Raw genomic sequence first — 21,832 nt, forward strand, 5'->3', positions numbered from 1 at the left:
CCCGTTTGATTAATTTTACAACAAATTAAAAGGGTGAAAAAAACAATACAAATCGCAGTAGGTGTAGAATTAATTTCAAGGAGGAAAAAAGTTAAATCCTAAAAATGTACGCAATAAATTAATCTTTTTTGTTCACTACTATATATACAGGGTGTTTCAAAAGTTTGGGTTATCGCTCCCATCCATTTATATACAAGTAGCAATTAATAATACTAGCTTGTACTTTTCGAATAGTTCGTGCACTGCACTACTAATGGTGCACCGAGCTGGCGAAATAATAATTGTGTTTAATTAATATGAGTATCGCGGTCAACAATTTTTTTAAGCCCAAGTCCAAGAAGGATCAATCCTTAACTAAACTTAATCTAACTGAAAACGTATTAGGCTTGTTTAAGCATCTGTCGTCAGAACTTCTGTAGCTCACAGGACGAACGAGTCGATTAATTTATAATAATAATGATGATAGTAATAATATGTAAGACACTATAAAGTCGTCCAAAATGTACGAACGTGTCCCACTGCATCGATTTTAACGACGACATAAATCGTCGATACACGTACATTATGAAAATAACGGAACAGAATAATGTAATGAGCTTCGTCGAGTCGTAAATATGATTATTATATTGTAACCGTTAAACCGTATGCTGATAAAACCTAACGTCCAAAAATCCCATGAACCCATATACCTACTTAGGATGCAAGCTGCATCATAATGTTATTATAATTTATAGTTATCATAGTAACAAAAATATGTCGTGAATGGACGTCACAAGCGCGACCGGAAAAATGCGAAAATACCGAAAGGAAAAAAGAAACGAGTTCGAACGTGTTTCGCAAAATCGCGGAACTCGCGACTACTAAACAACTGTATTATTATACGACAGTCACAAGTCGTGCTCACATGTGTGCCTAACTACAGAGATCATTCGGATTTCTTTCGTTTAAATAACATTAAACAGATACCTATATACCTAAGTCACATAGGTACCTACTTACGTTCGAAACGGACTGCACTTTCTCTGTAAATGATCATTATACACATGGGTAAATTAATATTATATTATATACATAGAAACGAATGAGAAAACGAAATAAAATGTTATTAGGTATATTACTTTTCCGCGGTAATAAACCGCCTCGTCTGCAAGTCGTTGTAAAACCACGCGATGTCATCTCGGGGGGTAATAAAACCGAGGTGTTTATTTGAAAACAGCCACCCGCCGATTTCTGTTTTTGTAGTTTGATGCATTTTTCCAGACAACTGCAACTGCTGCAGCTGCACTCGTAACTAATATCGAATGCATTCGTCGCAATGCCAATGTCGTATATACGACTGTTGCATTTTTACTTGAAAACTACCCGGTTATGGCCGTACACACACCATAATATAGCACTGATCATTCCTATATTATATTATATCGGTCGGGTACAACAACTGTTTTGGTCCTAAAATTTTGAAATAGTTCAGGTTGTCTGTCTATAAATACGATGGACATTTATTTTCGAAAAAACATCGTGACTGCAATCTCGCCGTAACAGATAACAATATTGCAAAAATATTTTAATTTTTTTTCCTGTCTAATCTATGTCAGTCGTCTACTCGTCTGTATATATTGTGCCCTACATATCGTGCGAAGATCGAAGGTGGTTCACACACGTATTTTTGTAAAATAAATGTCTTAAACGATCGTCGCGCATTAACGCAAATATGCTTGAGAAATTGAGTTACTGTTACATGAGAATTTTTTTCAGTCAAAATATTTGCAATTAGTTTGTATTATGAAAACATTCCGAGTGCTTTTTCTATGGACATTTGACGATGTTTATCAAGCAAAATAATTACATTTTATATTATTCCAATCAACTTGTTTAGCTTACAACCTCGTTATTAGAACTTAGGGTTTGATTTGTCTTATCTATTTCTAATATTGCGCCTATCTGTAAGAATACAATATTGTCGAATTATCATTAAATTAAAAACCTTATAAAAGTATCTTAAAAAAAAAATTAAATAATTCGATAGATATGTGGGTAGATACGTAAATCGTCTGTATCAATATATTTTTGTTTAAAATGTGTATTAAAAATATGCGAGGCACCCCCCTCCCCTAACCATAAGTTGTATCGAGATTCAGCAGCTGTGGTTTTTTAAATCATTCAAACGTTTTAAACAAGTAGCTGCGGCAGTTTACTAAAATGATCCGAAAACATTTTGTTTTTATTCCAAACGAACTCTCTCGGATAATCGGGAGCCACGACGACTCCGCGGAGATTATTTCGAATCAAAGCACGTTTTGACGGGCCGCCACGTCCTTCGCGGTTGCATACATAGGAGAGACAATGGTGAAAGGGGTGAAGCAATTATTTTAGTCGCTTAATCGGATCCATAACCTTGCCGGTAATGGGATACAACATGAAAATAATAGAAGCTCATATATTATGTATATTAAGATTGTATAGGTACTCGAATAGACTTCGTGTCGATATCGCACACACACACACACACACACACACACACACACACACACACACACACACAAACCCATACATACACACATATGCGCATTATAATAATAACGATAATATTTTACAACGACTCAGTCCGAACAAGAGGAGGTGTGAACCATAATATTAAAATATATAATATACCAAACGTGTTATATTATTATGCATTGCGTATGTTATGCATTTTAATAGCCGTCCGCGGCGTTATAATTGGAATACGTTTGGTAACCGCAAACGGTGTCGGTCAGGAAAATGGGAGTACACGATCATGGTATGTGTACCCGGTATACCTATATAAAATACTATATACTGGTAGGTATAATATATGTATACATACGGCCGGCGTGTTCTTGTTAATGTTAATATTATTTTGTTTTTATCATAACATCGAAAACAGTTTTTTTTTATATAAATAATAATATAATAATAATAATACATATATAATTTTCTAATTATTCGATAACATAGAAAAATAAATCAATAATGTTTCCACTATTAGGTATAAAATATTAAAAGTAAACAAAATACAAAATGTTGACATAACCAATAACGGTCATCGTGACATGTGACGCGGTATATACCATAACTCGATGTGTCGTGTACATATTATTATGACGGTTATTACATATACAATAATGTGACTTGTTACACAGCTGGACGGTTTTGATTGATTTTTTGCAGTAATGCTGAAGACTAGAGAAACGACGACGGGCGGCTGACGGGGTTCATATGACGAAGGGATGGTGAATGGTGATTGGTGGCATCGCCGTTCCGTCTTCGTCGTTCACCGCGCTCATCGTGATAGTGAGAGGTTCCTGCAGGTTGACAGGACACAACACGGTCGTCGAACGTCCCGTGCACGGGATCCTCTGCGCTAATTTCCCGTTCAGGCACAGCTTTCAACAAAACCAAATCGTCATCGTTATTGTTTTTCGACGGTATATTTCTTAAAAATAAATCACTGGGGGCCCGCAGCGATCGAAAAGAGGGAGCGGGGATGACATAAAAAAATGTTATTGCACTGCTTCAATATCAAAATATTATGTCTTCACTAGTCGGATTCAGATGTCTACGGAAATAGAACGCCCGTTTATCGCGTTCACATTTACATCTAGTGAATGACACACGGACGTCACTCATTTTTTATAAATAGAGTGCGAGCGAAACTCATATTTTTAGACAACTTGAACGTTTTACTGCCTGTTCGAATTAAATTACTTTAACATTTTTTTTATCTTATAAATTGTACTTAATATTTTCCCTTACACATAGATTTAAAATTTAAATAATTCCAATGATACTTTTTTATCGTGTTGTTTTTCATAAATTGTGTACATTGTTATAGCACATCGTGTGGTGTCTCATTTATGTAGATTATTATATAATTGATTTTTAAACAAATAATTAAATGAACGATCCAATTAGACTTTAGTTTTTTACCGAACGTGCTCCTTAAACGATTAACGAGTGGGAACGTGAACGAGTTCAGTTTTTAAGTGAACCTTCCGAACACTGGACCGATTCCCCGAATTAACATAAACCAAAAGGAGGATATTTCTGAATTAAGCTAAGAAGCGGATGATGATCATCGGTTGACTGACGAGAATATTGCAGAGCGTCCTATCTGTGCGTTCCGCTCGAAAAAAGAAGTGTACTAAAGGAGGTACGCTAAAATATCGGAAATATGAGTTGGGGTTCACTCGATACACCTGCCTTCCCTTCTCCACCATAAGTCAAGCACTGAATTGTTATGCTATCGACATACCTCGTACGAGCCAGCCGGATTGGGTTGTGGCGATTTCCACGCCAGAATGATGCCGTCTGGTCCGATCTGCCTGACGACGTGCAGACCGATAGGGTTTTCCGGTCCAATCAGGCACATGTATTTACGGTCGTCGCTCTGAAACATAATCGTTTTTGTTTCAAATTGGCCGTGAAGTAATGACGTTTCGTGGAGTTTATGTTTTATTATAAAAACGAGTTTCCGCATTTTTGAAGAGGGACGATTCCAGTAATATTCGGGGGGTAACTATCGTACACCACTCCGCCAGGAAGTTACTCCACACGTTAACAAACGACGTTTTGAACGATAATGGCAAACGTTTGTAAGCGCGATAGAAAATTAGACGAAGCTAGCAAGATAACGCATTTTGTTCAGGTAAATTGTTTTCACAGATTGTTTACTCCTGCGGGATTTTGGACTCGAGTTATCTATATTGATTTAATGATCTAAAGTCACTGTTGTTGCATTTGGTAGGGAAATTTTAAATGCGTGCCATATAATATACCTTTTTGTGAATAAGTTACGTCTCCTGAAAAGGGTGTATACTATAGTTGTGGCTGGTATACTTTACTTATAAAAATAATTTAACAGTCTAATATTATATTAATGACATAAATACATGAAATACATTTATTTAAACGATAGAAGTATTTGGTTGACATTTACAAAAAACTTTCTTTTAAGCTCATCTCTACTTATTATGTACCTACATGAAAATATTATTGTTATTACTTATTACTTATTACCTACCTATATCATATTATTATAATTAAAAATGTTTACCTACTTAAACATGTAAATGTTTATCACAAAAAGGTAATTTTTCAAATAAGATGTTCAATTAATTCTTGCTCTTTTCTGTGACGTAACTTACCCGCAAAAATGTGTATGGGGGACGCGAAAATAGTACCTAACGCTCACATGAGCTCTCTGAGGACTGAGATGTAATATACTGACGGGTGCGTTAAAAATGACTGCGCTCTTTTCGGGTGGCCCGGGACTTAAATATAATAACAATTGTAAGTTGTAACATTTCTGTAGAAAATATTACTAGTGTTTAGCTGTATTACTTAATTTTGGACGCATGGCGTAATAATACTATATAGATACCACGAAAACGTTCGAACGCAATATCGATGACTCGGCGGAAACATTATTACCAGTTTGTTTATTATTTTTACAATCGTTTTGAACGAAATAGCGTCTGCAGTACATGCGCATGTGATATAGATGGCCTTAAGACTATTATTGTACGAATCGAACGGTGTTATGAAATTTTTTATTTTACAACGAGCTAACCTTTTCGTCCGAAGTGCACTCGGTGCCACCGTTCAAGTATTTTTCTACGGTCGTGCAATTAAAGTCGGGAGCGTATCGAGTGGATGGAACGGAATCGAGACCTCTCGTGAACTCTAATCGCCTACTCCACTTGTCGTGCTCAGATAAATATAGCAGTTCGTCAGCCAGCATCATAATTATCTTGTTTTTTTCGAAATTTTTGGCCTCCAACATGGCTGCTTGTTTGGTTAGGTGACAAACTGTTTGTTTTATCTTAAGCGGACATTTGTGTTGTACCTAAACAAACCCATTGTCGGTACTCAGCACACATATTTCTTAAAAAATTAAGTAGTAGGTATCAAACTCCGGGTATAAAATCATATACTTACGGGTTTCACAGATTTTGGGCGATCTGAAAGAAATAAACAATTGTTGGTTATCGGTTATTGTGCACTCGGTAAACAATACAAGAGTGACCTTAATATTTATTTATTCTAAATAGTTTACCATCGGACGTTTTAGTAGAGTCCTCCGACACGTTTAAATTGCTATTTGAGTCTAACGTTGGACAAACGTCGTTGAAATTGTGCATAATTTTTTGTAAAATTGGTTCAAAATGTTTAAAACAGGCATCACACGTCTGAAAAACATCATCATAAATATAACATTATCATAATTTGCTATAATAATCTATTTTAATTATTATTTCCATTTATTATTCGTTTTAAAAATATTATTTTTTGTAACATAATAGGACAATATTATAAGAATAGTACTATTTTTATAACTGGTGTATTAATTCAGACGACCATACTATTATAATAAATTATTTACTTGTAATTGTGTTAGGTTCGATAGTTGTGGCGTTGTTGTGTGATCATCGTTATCATCGATTTGCTCCAAGTTTAATTTTCCAACATTGTTAGTCTGATAACAATATAATTTAAATTAAATGATAAATTAAAGAAAATGTTAAAATATATATACTTTTAAGTTTTCACACTGCAGCTCCTCGGCAGCATTTTTCGATCCATTGTACGACATGTGCCTTTCTAAACTATCAATAATTTCTTGTTTACGTGACAGTTCTTGGTTTAACTCTACAGTTATGTTTTCTTTGATTTCCTTTTCTTCAGCTAGTGCATTTCGTAAAAGTTTTACGTGTGCCTATAAGAAAATATAACAATCAATAATAATGACTTAGAAACAAACTTTTCAGTTAAAATATAGTATCTTGAAATTGAAAAGTCTAAACAGAAAGACACATCCATAAAGTTGAAAACAAATGAACGATTTTCTAATAACGCAAAACCTATTATACGTTCAATAGGTATACGTATTTGGTTTGTTCAGTATTAAAAGGTCCATACATCATTTGTTCATAAAATATTATTAATAATCGTATCCACGCGTTATTTCATTTCGATTTAAATAATTATATAAATATTTGTATCGTAAAAACGTTAATAACATAATAAATATTATATACACATGTTGTCTGTGCTGTCCTTGATATTTGCGAGACTGGGGGCAAAAAAAAATGATTGACAGGCCCGGTGTAAAAAAGACTACGAAGTCTAACATCCATTTATATTTAAAAGTGCTTTTAAAATATAGATAAGGCCCTACTTTTTTTATTATTTATATCAATTGATTCAAAATTAGCAATTTCAGATGAATATTATTCATCTTACGATATATGCAGAAATTATAGTGTAGTCTTTAAATTACACCAAAAAAGTCATCGCGGCTGGTATAGGCATTACAATACTTGATATATCCGAGAGTTAAATTAGAACTATAATCCGAGCATCAAAAACCATATTTGCCCCATTATAATACGCTTGAATATGACAGTTATAATTTCTTATGATTCATCAGTTTATTACCTACGTATTAAATCATATCGATACTTTATTTCTATGAAATTCCTTCTTAATATTTATCTATGAAACATTCAATTTAGTGAATTTTTAATGCTACGAAATTAACATTAATTTCTTAGATCAATTTTTTGAACTTGAACCTCAATCCATTCCGGACATTCCCACCCCATAAGAACGACGCTACATAATATGTATTATATTTTATACTTATATTGAGTCTTATCTTAGTGAGACTAGAAAATATTTTTTTAAATATTTCCTTTGTATTGCCATCACAATTATGTAAGCAATATATGTATATCATAATTACCATGGCTTTTAACCAGATAAAAATATATGTACCCATTTATAATAATAATAGCGAGAAATTAAAAATTACCTCAAGGGTTTCGACTTCTTCTTTGAGTTCTCCGTTTGTGACGTCATACTCATCAATTTGTTTCGATAATTTTAGTATGGTAGATTGGTAGTTTTTTGCCTGTAAAAGGTTTAAGTAGTGTAAAGTTATTTTGAATGTAAAAAATATCAAAATATTTACTTCTGCGTTGGATTTCTCCTCCAATTCAGCGTACACCGACTGTTTGAAATTAATGTCTTTCTGTAGGTCTTTAAATTTCATTTTCTCGCAATCTAATTGATTTTTGAGTACGGCATTTTCTGATTTGATTTGGCAAACTTCATTGACGAACTGATCCATATCATTTCTAAGTTGAGTTTCACGACGGACCCAAGACTGCTTTTCCACATCTTTAGCTTTAAGCTTGTGCATAAGTTCTCGTATCTCCGTTTCGAGTCCATGTATTCTGTCTAAAAGTTCTGGTTCCCTATTTCTAGAATCAGCTGATAACCGCATCCGGTTCTCACGATCTGTTAACTGTTTTTGTTTTTCAGCCAGTTCTGAGTTCAGTTCTTCGATTTGCCGCTTGTAACCTTCCTCGACGTTAGCTAAAATGTTATCAGCCTGTTGTAATGTCTGTTGATACACATTTTCTTTAAACTCAAGGTCATGGATCCTTTTTTCCATTTCCATTCGCTCTTTGGTCATGATACGCAGTTTTTCTAAATAATCTATGTCCAGTTCTGTAGACTGTTTGTACTCAATAGCCGACGTTGATTTGGATTTGCGATAATGTTTACATACAACACGCCATATATTCCATAACACTATTGCCGGCCATGCATTTTCCAAAATTTGTAATTTACATTTTGTTTCCATCTCGGATTCTTCAAGTTCAAAATTTCTCTGCTCATATTTGTTGATCAGTGCTTCCATGGAGGCCGCGTGCTTACGGGCTTCGCATTTTTTTGCATTTACTTCAGATAACTCTTGGCGGAGTGCTTCGATTTCTTGTGCCTTGACATTCAATTCTGTCTGTAAGGTATTTTTTTTTTCAGCCAATGTCATGTATTTGTTTTCCAACCTAAAAATTAAAAAAATTAATAAACCATAAATAAATCAAAACAATACATTTGTAGTTGTTTAAAAATGAACGTACTTCTGGAATCTAAGTCTAGTGTCATTTTCCGCCTCTTCGAATTCACATTTTTCTTCTTCAATAGATCGATTTTGTTCTTTTAGTTTGTCTATAGTGGTATATAAAAGTTTTATTTCACTGGCCAGTCTTGATTCTCTATCGATAGTTGACGTTAAAAGTTTCACTCTATCGTCTCCGTCACATTCATAAGCTTCGATTTTCCTTTCTAAAGTTCGCCAGTGTTCTTTATAAAACGACAATTCTTTAGCAACTCGATCATCAACTAATGGCACTTTGCGTTCTTCGATTTTTTCACGAATTCTAGATAATTTTCTAAGTTCTTCGGTTAAATCGGTAGAAAGAATACCTATGGTTTTTTCAATAGGACTTTCCGTTTGAGTCGCTTCTGATATAGCTTCCGAATAAATATCCTCTTCAAAAATACCACTTTCTTGAAGGCAGTCTGTATACGCCTGCTTATGGCGATCATTTTGATTTACGTCTATTAAACGGCACTCGAAATTCCGTATGAGAGCTAGTACTTGATTAATTGTTGATCTATCTTCTACGCAATAACATACGCTGTTGTACATTTCCATCAGTCGTTGTTTAATGTTATCACACCGCCTTACATCCTAAAATTCAATACTATAGTTAGGTAAAACGTATAAAATAAGTTGTATATAATGCGGTAGTTATAAAATACCACTGTGTTCAATATATATTTATTCATTGTACGTAACATACGAATGTCAGTCATTCGCTCGTGCACGTGTTTTCACAAAATTAAAAATCATAACAGTATAGTTAACCTTTACATTCCACGGTGACGGCTGTTACCGCAGGAATGTTTGTTTGGTATGTCAAAAATTCTCCTCATCAAACCCTCTCGGTTGCATCCCCTGAGGTAAAAATCGAAACCTGTAATAACCTTGCCCATGCATTATGGATGCCGTGCCGTAAAGTATATTTTTATTACTAGTACGACCTACAGACAACGAGTGGATTACTGAATCGAAAGCCATTAAAAAGTAGACAACTATTATCGAATAAGTGTATTTAATTTTTGTGAGATATTATATTATGTGCTAAATTTTAAATCAGATCACGATTCGTCCAAAGTATAAAATTCCTATTACAAGGTTGTCACATAGTGCTATAATGTACGCTTTAGGCGTTGCCATTCGAGTACTGGCCTTATTGTATTTAAAACATTCTATCTCGTACATGAATATATGGTATTTATAATATTGTGATTTTTTTTTGTAGGAGTGGTAGGTAATAGGTAATGCTAATAAAGTCTAGAGGGTTCGTTGAATTAACGGCACACCTGTAGATTTCGATGACATAATGGCTAGAATAATATAAATTGGTAATCAAATAAACGAATAACAATCGCGTGAGAGTGATTTTGAATATTGCCTTTGTTTAGAATATTAAAAACAAAGTGTTACCAGCGTTGAATACAAATTTTACCCTGAAGATGGCAGTATTATTTTTGTTGCCCACTACTATTTCGTGTGAGCCATTATAACAAAAATCGTGAATTTATTTGGTAATTATTATTTTCATAAGTATCTATATAATATATATATAATATTTACAAAATAATATGTTTTGGTTGTTGATTTAGAATATGTATATATTTTTTATATTAATCAATATATCATTTTCCTTTATAATAATATGTTAATTTTTGTCCACTGGGTTAAATTTAGGAACGTGCTTAAGATAAAATTTATTTTAAACATAATTGATATTTTGTAACAATTGAAGTACCAACTAAATAATAAAAAATAAACAATGATAGGTTGTATATAATATCTACTTCAGGAAACGATATCTATTAGTTCTCAGTTCAACAATCAAATCCTGGTTGAATTTTTAACGCTAACTCCTTGTTCTCACCACGAAGATAAAAATAATTTTGTCATTACAAGGACAAAAAAAAAATTGAACCAAAAATGTTTAAATAGTTTTAATATACAATAGAAGAACACCCATTTTAAAATTACTCTTTATTAAGCTATACGAAACCACGACCTTGTTTCTCAAAGACTAATTTATTATGTGACATGTTATTCATACAATGTTATAGATCCCGCAGCGATAATTTTCATAGATTACTTACTAATTCGTTTTCGTGTTGGTCTCCGTCACTGCAAAAATCATCACTGGTGGCCAGTGACATAACACCGGAGTCGCTCATATCTTCGGTGGTTTCACGGTTTTGAATTTTCAACTATATAAAAACAATGGGTTTGAATAAGCGCGAAAACGTTTTGCAATCATACGAGATAATTTCATATTCAATAACAAAAAAAAAGCCATTTGGTATACAGAGCGTGTTAAATTTTGAATGCATAAATGCATACATTATGATTTGATGGTTAAATAGCAATCAAATAATAAAGAACGACATAAAAAATACACTATTTAAATGTGTACTTTTTTTAACATCAAATACGATTTTAATTATTTTTTTAATCTTACTTTGGTCGTTGTTTCGATATCTTCCAACTCCAAAAGCCTGAACTCGAGTAGTTCGTTGTGTTCTGATGTTTCTTTAAGTTGCGCTTGCAATTTATTCACTTCAATTAAAAGGTCAGAATTTATATTTGACAACCGTTGGATTTCTCGTTTGTCTTTACGCAACGTCGAGTCTTTGAGTTGTTGCACTTGCATGCAATTGTATGCACGCAGTAATTCTGAATGTTTCTCTGAGAGTAATGAAAACATAGTTTCCAAGTCTACCATCTGTAAGTAAAACTCTCATAAGAAACTTTTCTATATTTACCTGAGCATTAAAAGTAATTAAAATATTTGTGGTTTTTTTTAAATTTTCATTTAGGAGTTACAGTTTTCTTTCATTTAGTTAGCATAGATGTCATATTTAAATATCTTATTTCATTATTTACATAAATATTGAGCATAACTGAAAATACAGCCTAAGATTAATGTAAAATTTCTAAGCTCTGAGACAACTTTCTCGAAATGTAGTTTTTGAGATATTAGTGTGAATTATATAAGCCTCAAGATTTATTTTTTGTTATACTGTTCTCTCTTTTTCTTGTAAAGTAATGAGATATAGTGTGCACGTAATACATTATTTTTTTATTACATTATCACATTTGCCTACTAGTAATTGGCTAGCATCTAATATATAAATGTGAAAATGAAAACCTTTGAGTGATATGTTCTCGGAAACTACTGAACCGATCCTTATGATTTTTTTTTTTAATTGAAGAGCTCATTGCAGAGAAGCTTTATGGCTTTTGATAGATTCTCTAACTTTAAAAACAAAGGAGTTATCAATTATCATAAATAATGACCAGTTACGTAGACTGGGTGGGTGAGGTTCGCGGTATTTATTTTAAAGCTCAGAAAAAAACTTATACATTTATGCCCCTGGTGAAAAAACTAATAATATAGTTTATAAAGAAATATTGGTTAATCGGTAGTTATGTAGTATTTTTCCAAAATAATAAAAATTACTTTTCAAAAAACTTAGTTTTTTTTAAGTTTAGTATCCTAACCTTATGTCTTATCGATAATTATGTATTTAAGAAGGTAAATGGTAATACATGGCTTTATTTCATTTGTCACGAATTTGTTTCCGGCAACGCTGGGTAATTGATCTACCTATATACACTTACAATAAGTTGGTTATTTTTTTCTACACTACAAATTACCAAGAAATAATTTATATGGCAAAACATTGTTTGCCGGGTCAGCTAGTATATATATATATATCTCATACAGCATGTAATATAATACGCGTATTGTAAACAAATAGATCTAAAACAATTGTTTCATGCATAGTTAAAAAAAATCTTTAATTCTTCTAATGGACCTACCTGTGGTAATTGATTTTCATTGTCTGAAATTATCGAATTGGCCGTGTTTCCTCCCACGCGGTTATTGCCTTCGACAGATTTTTTCCGTACGTCCAGAACATCTTGAACGGTCGCTTTTGACGAATTTGTTAATATTTTTTGTACCTATATAAATTAATTATAATTTTTATGACATAATAAAAAAACAGCATACCAGGAGTGCACTAAACAAATATATGTACAATTATTTATTCTGTACAGACTCTGGTGTGAAATAGTTGAAGCTTTCGTGAGTTTAAAATTATAAATACAGTTTTACAAAGTATATACGTGATTTCTAATAATAATTACAGGTTCGAAGAAATTGCAAATTACCTTAATGCTAGTGATTCGGTCAGTAAGTTTTGGTGAGCCAGTTTCTGAAGAGGCGTCGTTCTAAGTTTTGATTCAAAAAAAAAAAGTTTATTTAATATTAATACTCATAGTGTTTTTTTCATAAGGTAAAATGATTGGTTCAATCAGAAGAATTATTCATACTTAACACTATCAATTTCAATGGATTTTGAATTTTATTAACGATATATGGCTCGTTAGTATGCGAATACTTAAAACTTTTATCAAATTGTGTCCGTAAACAATGATTTCATTAATATAAGTAGTACTTGTCCAACCATGTTTAGGTATTAATATATTAGATAAAATAAAAAAATTACTGGAATAAACAAATATTTCTGGTTAAGGTTTTGTTAATTTGTATTATAATAGATTGGTCTATTATTTTTATTATAATTATTGTTAAGTACCCACTAATTGTTCGTAAATACCAATATAAAGTTTAAGACAATGAATCATTTGTATTATAATTACATGATCATAAACTTATAAGTATTATTTTAAATAAAAAAAAGTATACTTCTACTCATAATGTTATTTATTAGTTTTTTTATATGATTCGAAAATGAGAAAATACGTCTGAGCACTAATGGTTTTGGAAAGTTTAATTTTACTTGTTTTTAATATTGGAAGGAATTATTTAATTGCAGGTATGTAATTAATAATTAGGTATTATAACTTAGACAGTTAAACGAATGTAAAAATCTTAAGTCACTACAACAACAATTATAAATTAGTTGAATTCCTCTCCTAATATAGGTATATTACGTAATCATAAGTCAATGAAAAATAGTTTGAAACAAAATCACATTTATAATTGCTTCATTTTCCTTTCCATTTGTTTCATAATGAATTAATATTGTTGAATTTACAATTATTAAATAACAATTTATAGAATATACATAATTGAATACTTGTTTAAAAAATCAAACAATTATTTGTATGTACCAACTTAAATCGAATTATATTAATTAATAAAGTATTTATATTTTATTTGAATACCTTGTATGTTAAGTAAATATTTTTTTAAGTTTAATACACCTAGTCATAATCGTTAATTTGTACAGATATATTTTTTTGATTAGAATTGTTTAAACTAAATATAATCAGTGAGTTGTACTACACAATTTATAAGGTGAACAATTAATCTATTAATACCTATATTTGCATAACAAATCGTTGAAAATTTTTGTATTCAATGTGGATATTTATAAAGTATTGATAAAATGAAACTATTTAAAAAAGTGTTATTTTATAATGGAAAGTAGTTCTTAAATCAAAGATTTATTCAATTTATACATCCAAATTATTTCACATAGTGTTACCGTTTATATGATAAACATATTCAATCAATATTTAATAAAATCTAACATGAGATTTATAAAATAACAACAATTTCATCTTTTCATTAAATTAATTAAAATAGGTACATGTGATTTTAATTACTATTATTTATTTTAGTTTTGTATATTAATATTTTTACTTCATAATTACAGTCATATTTTAATGTAAAAATATGGAACATAAAATTAAATCCAATTACACGTTGTCACGAATATATAATTTAATTCTTTAATGCAATATTCTGAAACGTCAACATTTCATTTTCCGATTTAATATACTGGAAATATAAGTGTATTAAAAGTATTAAACGCCTCTCATGTAACATATTTCGTTTTGATAAAAGTATTACTAAACAACATATAAATGGAATACAAACTACTTTGAACAAATATATATTTAATATAAAATTAAATGCCTAGGTAGGTATTAAAATAAAAATAAAATGTTTAATTTTGATACTGTACATAATGGAAAGCGCGCAAATAGTTTTAAATTATAACATTATTTGTTAAAAACAGCTCATAATATTATATAGTATGTTATTTACTTTAAAATGTACAATTAATTTTGTAATCATAAAAAATAACAATGTTACATTAATTATAATTTACTCGAGTAAAATTATTATATTCGCATTATTATGCACGAGGAAGTGAAAATTAAAATACCTACAATGTTTTATAATTTTATTAGAAAGGTTTATTTTTGTTGAAGAACAGACATCGAGAACGGGTATTGAAAAGTCCCGTACAACATTACAAACCCATCATTACGGTATAAGTACACTCGGGTTAAAAACAATATCAAAAATAATGATATGATTACGAATATCGTTTTGGTCGGGCATCACGAATATTCATCTTTCATACAACAGTCGTGCACACATTAAAGGCACACCAATATTATGTTATTAATGTCTCTCATCATATTGTTTTTCGCCATTATTATTGCGATCATTCATATTTTAATATTGGCGGCACCGCACACTCACACTCGCAGGCCACAGCTTTATTACGGAGACGGGGAGAAAGCATAATATTGTTTTCGAAATAAATTTTTTATAATAATAGTAAAACATCCGTTACGCGTGTTTAACATAATATATTTTTATGATGCACGTATGCACAATGCACGTGCATAATGATAATAATAATAATAATAATAATAATATATCGGCCGTAACCATATAAACGTTCGCAGAAATCGATGGGCGACATTCGACTGTGACATTTCAACGTCTTCTCCCGCTCGTATTTAACAACGCAAATACGCAATAATAATGTGGTTTTCGTGTCGATTATGGTTTACTTTACTTTATGTTAGGTTAGGTTTAAGGCGTTTAAGGTACAAGTCTTCGGTCTAAATTCGTAACTACGACTTTCATACATATCAGTATATCACGTTGTGATAAGTCATATACATTAAACGATACTAGGTAATAGGGATTAGCTTAAACATGATTTAAAATGTTCGTCAACTATGACATGTATTAGATAAGTATAATATTATGTCATTAGAGGCTATTTTATTTTATTGTTATTAGATGTATTGAAAATGCTGTGGACTTGATTATAATACCTATTATCTGCAGTGTGCGTTATTTTATATTATTATATTAATAAAAAAAATAATGATCTATAAAAACATAATATACCTATATTGTTATGAATTAGAAGGTTACTTTTCATAAGCATAATCATTAACTTTCAACGGTTACGTAACAATTGCTGTTGAAAGTGAAAAATTTAATTCGTCTTACCATATGGGCTGATCCTTTTTTTTTAAAACTGGACTGTTGGGAACCTTCGTTTAGCTTTTTGATCTGAAAAAAAGAAAGATAACAGTGATAACGATTAACGATATAAATAAAAAATAATAACAACACTAAATAATCGTCGTCGTATAATAAGTTTTTTTAAAAATAACGTTCTAATCGCTTCAATTTTTAATATAGTTCACTTTCATTTTCTCTCTGCAGTCTTCAGTGATTTACTTTATTATTTTTTCATCATCATCAATGTATTATTTTTTTGCACACGCAGATCGTGATCCCGCCAAAATGGTGCCTTGGATCATTCGTGAAGTCGTGGGTGCTTCAAACCAGTCGTTGCGAGCGGCACACTCATACAAATACACTTTCACCTCCGACCGGATCACGTTTTACCTCCACCTCAATATTCTAGTATACCTATATATTTGGCACCCGGCGCACGGTCAAATTGGACCAACTAATTAATTTCGACACCTGTTTACCGCGGTCGATCAACCCACCTGCATGGCTGCATGTCAGCCTGTTTAATGTACCGTTTATCGTTTCATAATTTGTAATCAAAATACTTCAATGCTTATACCACAGAAAACTGCAGAAGGTAATGAAAATTAGATTTATCCCACCGCCACCGCCACTCTCGTCATCGTAATGATAAATAGTTTGAAATGTTGATGCGTTAGAGCATTAGCTATAACAGGCACCTAACTTATATTTGTGAATGTGTATTGCGTACACATACTATATTATGAATTTCATGTATCACATATTATACTATTATTATAATTATTAGTAAATAATAATACATACATTGATATTTTTTCATAATATTATGCAGTATAATAACAGTTATTATGTATATTAACATTTGAGAAAAATTAGTAATTTTCTCATGAAAAATTACACACACAAATAAAGTCAATTTGGGATTTATATTTATGATTATTTTTTGGTAAGTCAAATAATAAATCTGACGATAGCTTACGAAATTGATCATCCATGAGATATAAAGCGTATGGTATTTAATTTGCAAAATATATAGGTACGGGACACTACATATAAGGTCAGTAAGAACCCTGCACTTTTTTATTATTTTGAAAAGCGTTTGGTAATGAGTAATGACTAATGAATTAGAAAATTAATTGAAATACGTCTCAGCAAGTTGCGGGGACAAAAAAAAATAAAATAACGTTCACAATTTATTCTACTTGGATTTGACATTTGTTGGCCTTTATTCATAAGCAGATGAGTCATATATGAAATCACACAAATTTGACAGGTGAACACGCCTATTCCCCACAGGAAATCCGCCAATTCGTTTCGACTGATTAATGGACAGTGCTGTATGTATGCTATATACACTCCGAGAAAACAAACGAAGGAGGTCAAAGCAATAAATATCTACTACTACAAAAAAATCTAAGTACTACATATTATACTGATATGGGTGGAAATTCTATGAACGTCTTGAGCAAAGTGCTAATAATTCGTTGATTGTTTTTAAAAATGAATCATAAAACATAAGATTTATGTTATGTCACACGTCAGTATTTATATTCATATATAGGTACCTACAACCTATACATATATAGGTACTGTTGTAATTCATTGTAGTTTTATGTTAAAATTGTCAACTATTTATTTTTATTTTTAATTCATAACATGCTTTGATAACGTCTTAAACGTAAATTACATATTATTATTATAGTTAAGGAGAAAAAAATGAACATACACGCTGCTATTAAATGTAGGTATACACTATACACGCTTGAATGCACTAGGTTTCAATATAGAACTCTATACCTATACTTATATATTCTACATAAAAAATGTAATAAAAATGAATAACTATAATATTAGTTGAGACATTTTATAGCTTATATAAATGTTTTAATAATTAAATTCTCTCACGTGTCGTCTAGTGTCCGATTGACCACATTCCAGAATTTTCAACAAGTTTTCAAAATTTTGTAAGGTCATCAGCATGAGAATATTACGAAACGTTGATACGTTCAAAAAATGTTAACCCTTATACAATAGGAACACTGTTGGCAAAATGAGGCCTATAGTAATAACTACATTTAGTATAAGATAATAAATATATTTATTTACGTAACAAAACCAACATAATAATTATGTATATATTATATTTTTTCAAACAGGTAAAATCAAAATCAAAATTTTTATTTATTTTTTACTTAAAAAAAACATCCAATAAAAATATATTATATATATGTTAACTATTATAATGACGTAATAAAGTGATTTAGTTGATTTAGATATTGAATACACCACTATAAGGTTTACAATCGTTCCAAAAAATACTAGTAATACTGGATTATTATAGCTAAAAATGCAATAAAATGATAATTTAAAGTTGTAATTTGTAAACGTCGCAATACACCGTGTATAATGTTTATAATAGCCTGACACAACCACATGTGACTTAAAGATGTGGGAAATGTCTATTATATTATAAAAGGTTAATAACCACTAAATTCATATAAGATACTATTACCCAGTAAACATATAATATAATGTTTATAACATCAAATTAATTTGTTAAAAATATGTAAGAATTATAAAATATACGATTCAGGTTGAAATTTGATTTTCCTAACCCAGTTAATAAAACATTTTTGTTATTTTTAATTGATCATATTGATTTATAGTACCTATTAGAATTTAAGACTTAAATAAAAAACACAAAATTTGCATTTATTTACGATTTTGTCAATACTGATAATGGTTTTAAGTTTTAAGTAAAAAAGAGAAACTATTGATTTTACGAATTTTATATCCGAAAAAACTTAACCTAACTATTTCAACCTACATTTGATGGGAAGCCAATTAGCCAACACAATATTATGGTATATTGGTGTAACTTACTTAAAATTAAAAAATACTTGTTGATGATGGCTGAATATATTATTTATGAAATTGAATCATTTTATAAAATCAAAATGTTGATATGTTTTTATAATTTGAAAAATCCAATAAAAAAAATTTTGTATCAAAACTACCTATACATTTATAATATTTTGCAATTCTATCATCTACTAAAGCACGAAAAGGATGTATTCAAAGCTACAAATTAAAAGTGCATTCCTAATATTGTACGCTTAATTTGTATTATAATATAACATTTATTACCATTTCAGATTTATTTAAAAGAAAAGTATTCTAATACTTAATCTTATTAATTTGTTAGTTGTCGCCAATTATTATTTAATGTTTTTATGTAACAATTCCTATCTCGTCATTATGATACTGAAAAATGTCAACATCAAGTATTCACTAACTCTGTGATTATAAATTTAGGAAAATTACAATGTTTGTATTAACAGTTAGACAGGCATAATCTAAACTATCTAGTCAAATATTAGGAAGGCATAGTAATTCATAATGATTGTTTTAAAACTTTAATTGTGTTATGCATTGGTTATAATTTTATTTTTGAATACACAATCAAGACAATAGGACATTGAATAATAATATTGTAAATAATAGATAACTGTTAATTTATAACAGAGCTGCATAATAATGCAAACAGTTTGTTTTTACTATGTATTCTAAAAAATTTTAAGCGCGTGTAGCATGTTATTATTAATTGTATAATATTATGTGCATAAGGTTTCATACGTTATATTATACATGAAATTAAATTGTTATATAAACTTGAAGTGTAAAGCCCTAGACCAACTCTACTAATTATTGCATTTACGAATATAGTACACTATAATAATAATAATAATAATAATAATAATATCATCTACATAACACTATTATCACTTTAATATCCTCTGACCTTAAAATCAATTAAATAGGTGCAACTTGAAATAACTCGTGAGTAGTCTCAAGTAGGTACTTCGTAGTTGTTTGTGCATTGTCTAAAACTCGGAATATTCATCCGAAAGACGATATTACTATGTAGGTATTATGATTTGGAGAAAACTAATTAATTTGTACTCATACTGGTGTTGTTGTTGTTGTTTTGTTGTTAATAACGTAATAAACAGTGATCACACAAACAAATAATAATACTATAACGGTATAGAACGATGATGCGTTTCGGTTGAACGAACTTCAATATCTGCGTGTGTATCATAACCGAATAATTATTAATAATTGAAAAAACTCGTAACGAACATTAATAATAATAAAAACATAATATAATATTTTAAATATATAATTTTTTTCTCGGAAACGGCGACCATATAGGCTCAAACGTAACCGGTTCGTCATCAGCCCGGGGTTTAGGGACCCCGAGGGTCCCCCCGGTAAAGTTGTCGTCGTAATAATAAAATTACATTATTGTTATTAAACGGTGTGTGTATGACTGTAGCTGTAGGTACGTGTGTATAACACGCTGATCGTATAACACGACTGGGTGTGCGGATGGCGCGTGTGTGCGCGTATCAGTGAAAGTACAATAACAGCTTCAGCGGCGGGAGAAAGTAGCTTCAGCCCGTTCCGGAGTGCAAGCGGGAAAAAAATATTATAATCAGGCTCATGGCGGGTGTGTGTGTGTGTTTATTATTATTATTTTTATTATTATTATTATCGTACCTATTTTTCAAGTTCCCGACGATATAACATTATTATAATAAGATTACAACGCTTACACGCATGATAGTATATAATATAGGCACAATAATATGCATTCTTGAACTTCCAATACCGTTAATGACTTTCAAAATAATATTCACTGTCCATATTATAATACTATAACCTTCACCTTTCACACAAATACTTAGTACACACAAGTAATACAGGTATTATTATATTTTTTTAAATATAATAATAGGCATAAGACGTATAATAATATTAAAATATATTTTTGGTATCTGTATTATAATATTATTATTGTTGCCATTGCATCTTTAAAGCAGGTATAGGTAGTATAAACGGTGGCAAACTGATATTTCATGACACCAAGAGAAATAGATTATGGTTAAATATATAATGATATATGTAGACCGCCCACGTGTATTGTCTTCAAAGTGGAACCATTACTATGCTTGCAAGTGAATATTCAGACAACAATGAGTATAAGACGTTATGATGATGGTGTAACAAATAACAATTGTTTGTTATATATTGCACAAGTGTTCAAAAAAATAGACTTATTTAGATATTAGTCCTCGTCAAATGGGTAATAAATGGAATGTACACGAGTGTACTTGAGAAACACCATATTTCTATAATGAATGAGTACAGGCACCTAAATATTATAATGTTTATCGCCATATTATACTACTTGAAAGTTGATACAAATACGATTTTAGTTCGTTTAGTTGACGTATAAGTATAGGTACATAACTAGTAAATTGTATAGTATTTAACTCCACACCAACTACGTACTTAAAGGTTGATGCAAATACAATTTTAGTTCGTTTATTTAACGTTTTTAAACACAAACAAATTACTGGAAGTAGTAATATATATTATCATATTCCTAATTGATTTTAATAATATTGCTTTGTTAATAACCTTAATAGAGATAAACCACTTTTTATTTAACTGCAATTTCTAACAAAATGTTTAAATATAGTTTGTGA

General features: G+C 30.5%; 1 protein-coding gene across 6 annotated transcripts in view; it reads right to left on the reverse strand.

The window, feature by feature from the left end:
- Positions 1 to 3,080: 3,080 nt before the first annotated feature.
- Positions 3,081 to 21,832, reverse strand: part of LOC111035673 (golgin subfamily A member 4) — a 48,766-nt gene continuing 30,014 nt past the window's right edge. For 4 of the 6 annotated variants that reach the window (XM_022317375.1, XM_022317373.1, XM_022317374.1 and 1 more), the window contains 15 exons: positions 16,263 to 16,325; positions 13,142 to 13,201; positions 12,788 to 12,931; positions 11,424 to 11,687; positions 11,062 to 11,172; positions 8,952 to 9,565; positions 7,994 to 8,876; positions 7,835 to 7,933; positions 6,557 to 6,736; positions 6,404 to 6,496; positions 6,077 to 6,209; positions 5,959 to 5,981; positions 5,591 to 5,866; positions 4,274 to 4,408; positions 3,081 to 3,404 (listed from right to left, as the gene is read on the reverse strand). In XM_022317375.1, the coding sequence (XP_022173067.1) occupies positions 3,234 to 3,404; positions 4,274 to 4,408; positions 5,591 to 5,866; positions 5,959 to 5,981; positions 6,077 to 6,209; positions 6,404 to 6,496; positions 6,557 to 6,736; positions 7,835 to 7,933; positions 7,994 to 8,876; positions 8,952 to 9,565; positions 11,062 to 11,172; positions 11,424 to 11,687; positions 12,788 to 12,931; positions 13,142 to 13,201; positions 16,263 to 16,325 (3,249 nt within the window). In that variant the 3' untranslated portion in view covers positions 3,081 to 3,233. The remainder of the gene's footprint in view (positions 3,405 to 4,273; positions 4,409 to 5,590; positions 5,867 to 5,958; positions 5,982 to 6,076; positions 6,210 to 6,403; positions 6,497 to 6,556; positions 6,737 to 7,834; positions 7,934 to 7,993; positions 8,877 to 8,951; positions 9,566 to 11,061; positions 11,173 to 11,423; positions 11,688 to 12,787; positions 12,932 to 13,141; positions 13,202 to 16,262; positions 16,326 to 21,832) is intronic. The other 2 variants (XM_022317378.1, XM_022317376.1) reach the window with 2 other exon arrangements.

Source organism: Myzus persicae, unplaced genomic scaffold, assembly GCF_001856785.1.
Source record: "Myzus persicae strain clone G006 unplaced genomic scaffold, MPER_G0061.0, whole genome shotgun sequence".
NCBI classification, from domain to species: domain Eukaryota; kingdom Metazoa; phylum Arthropoda; class Insecta; order Hemiptera; family Aphididae; genus Myzus; species Myzus persicae.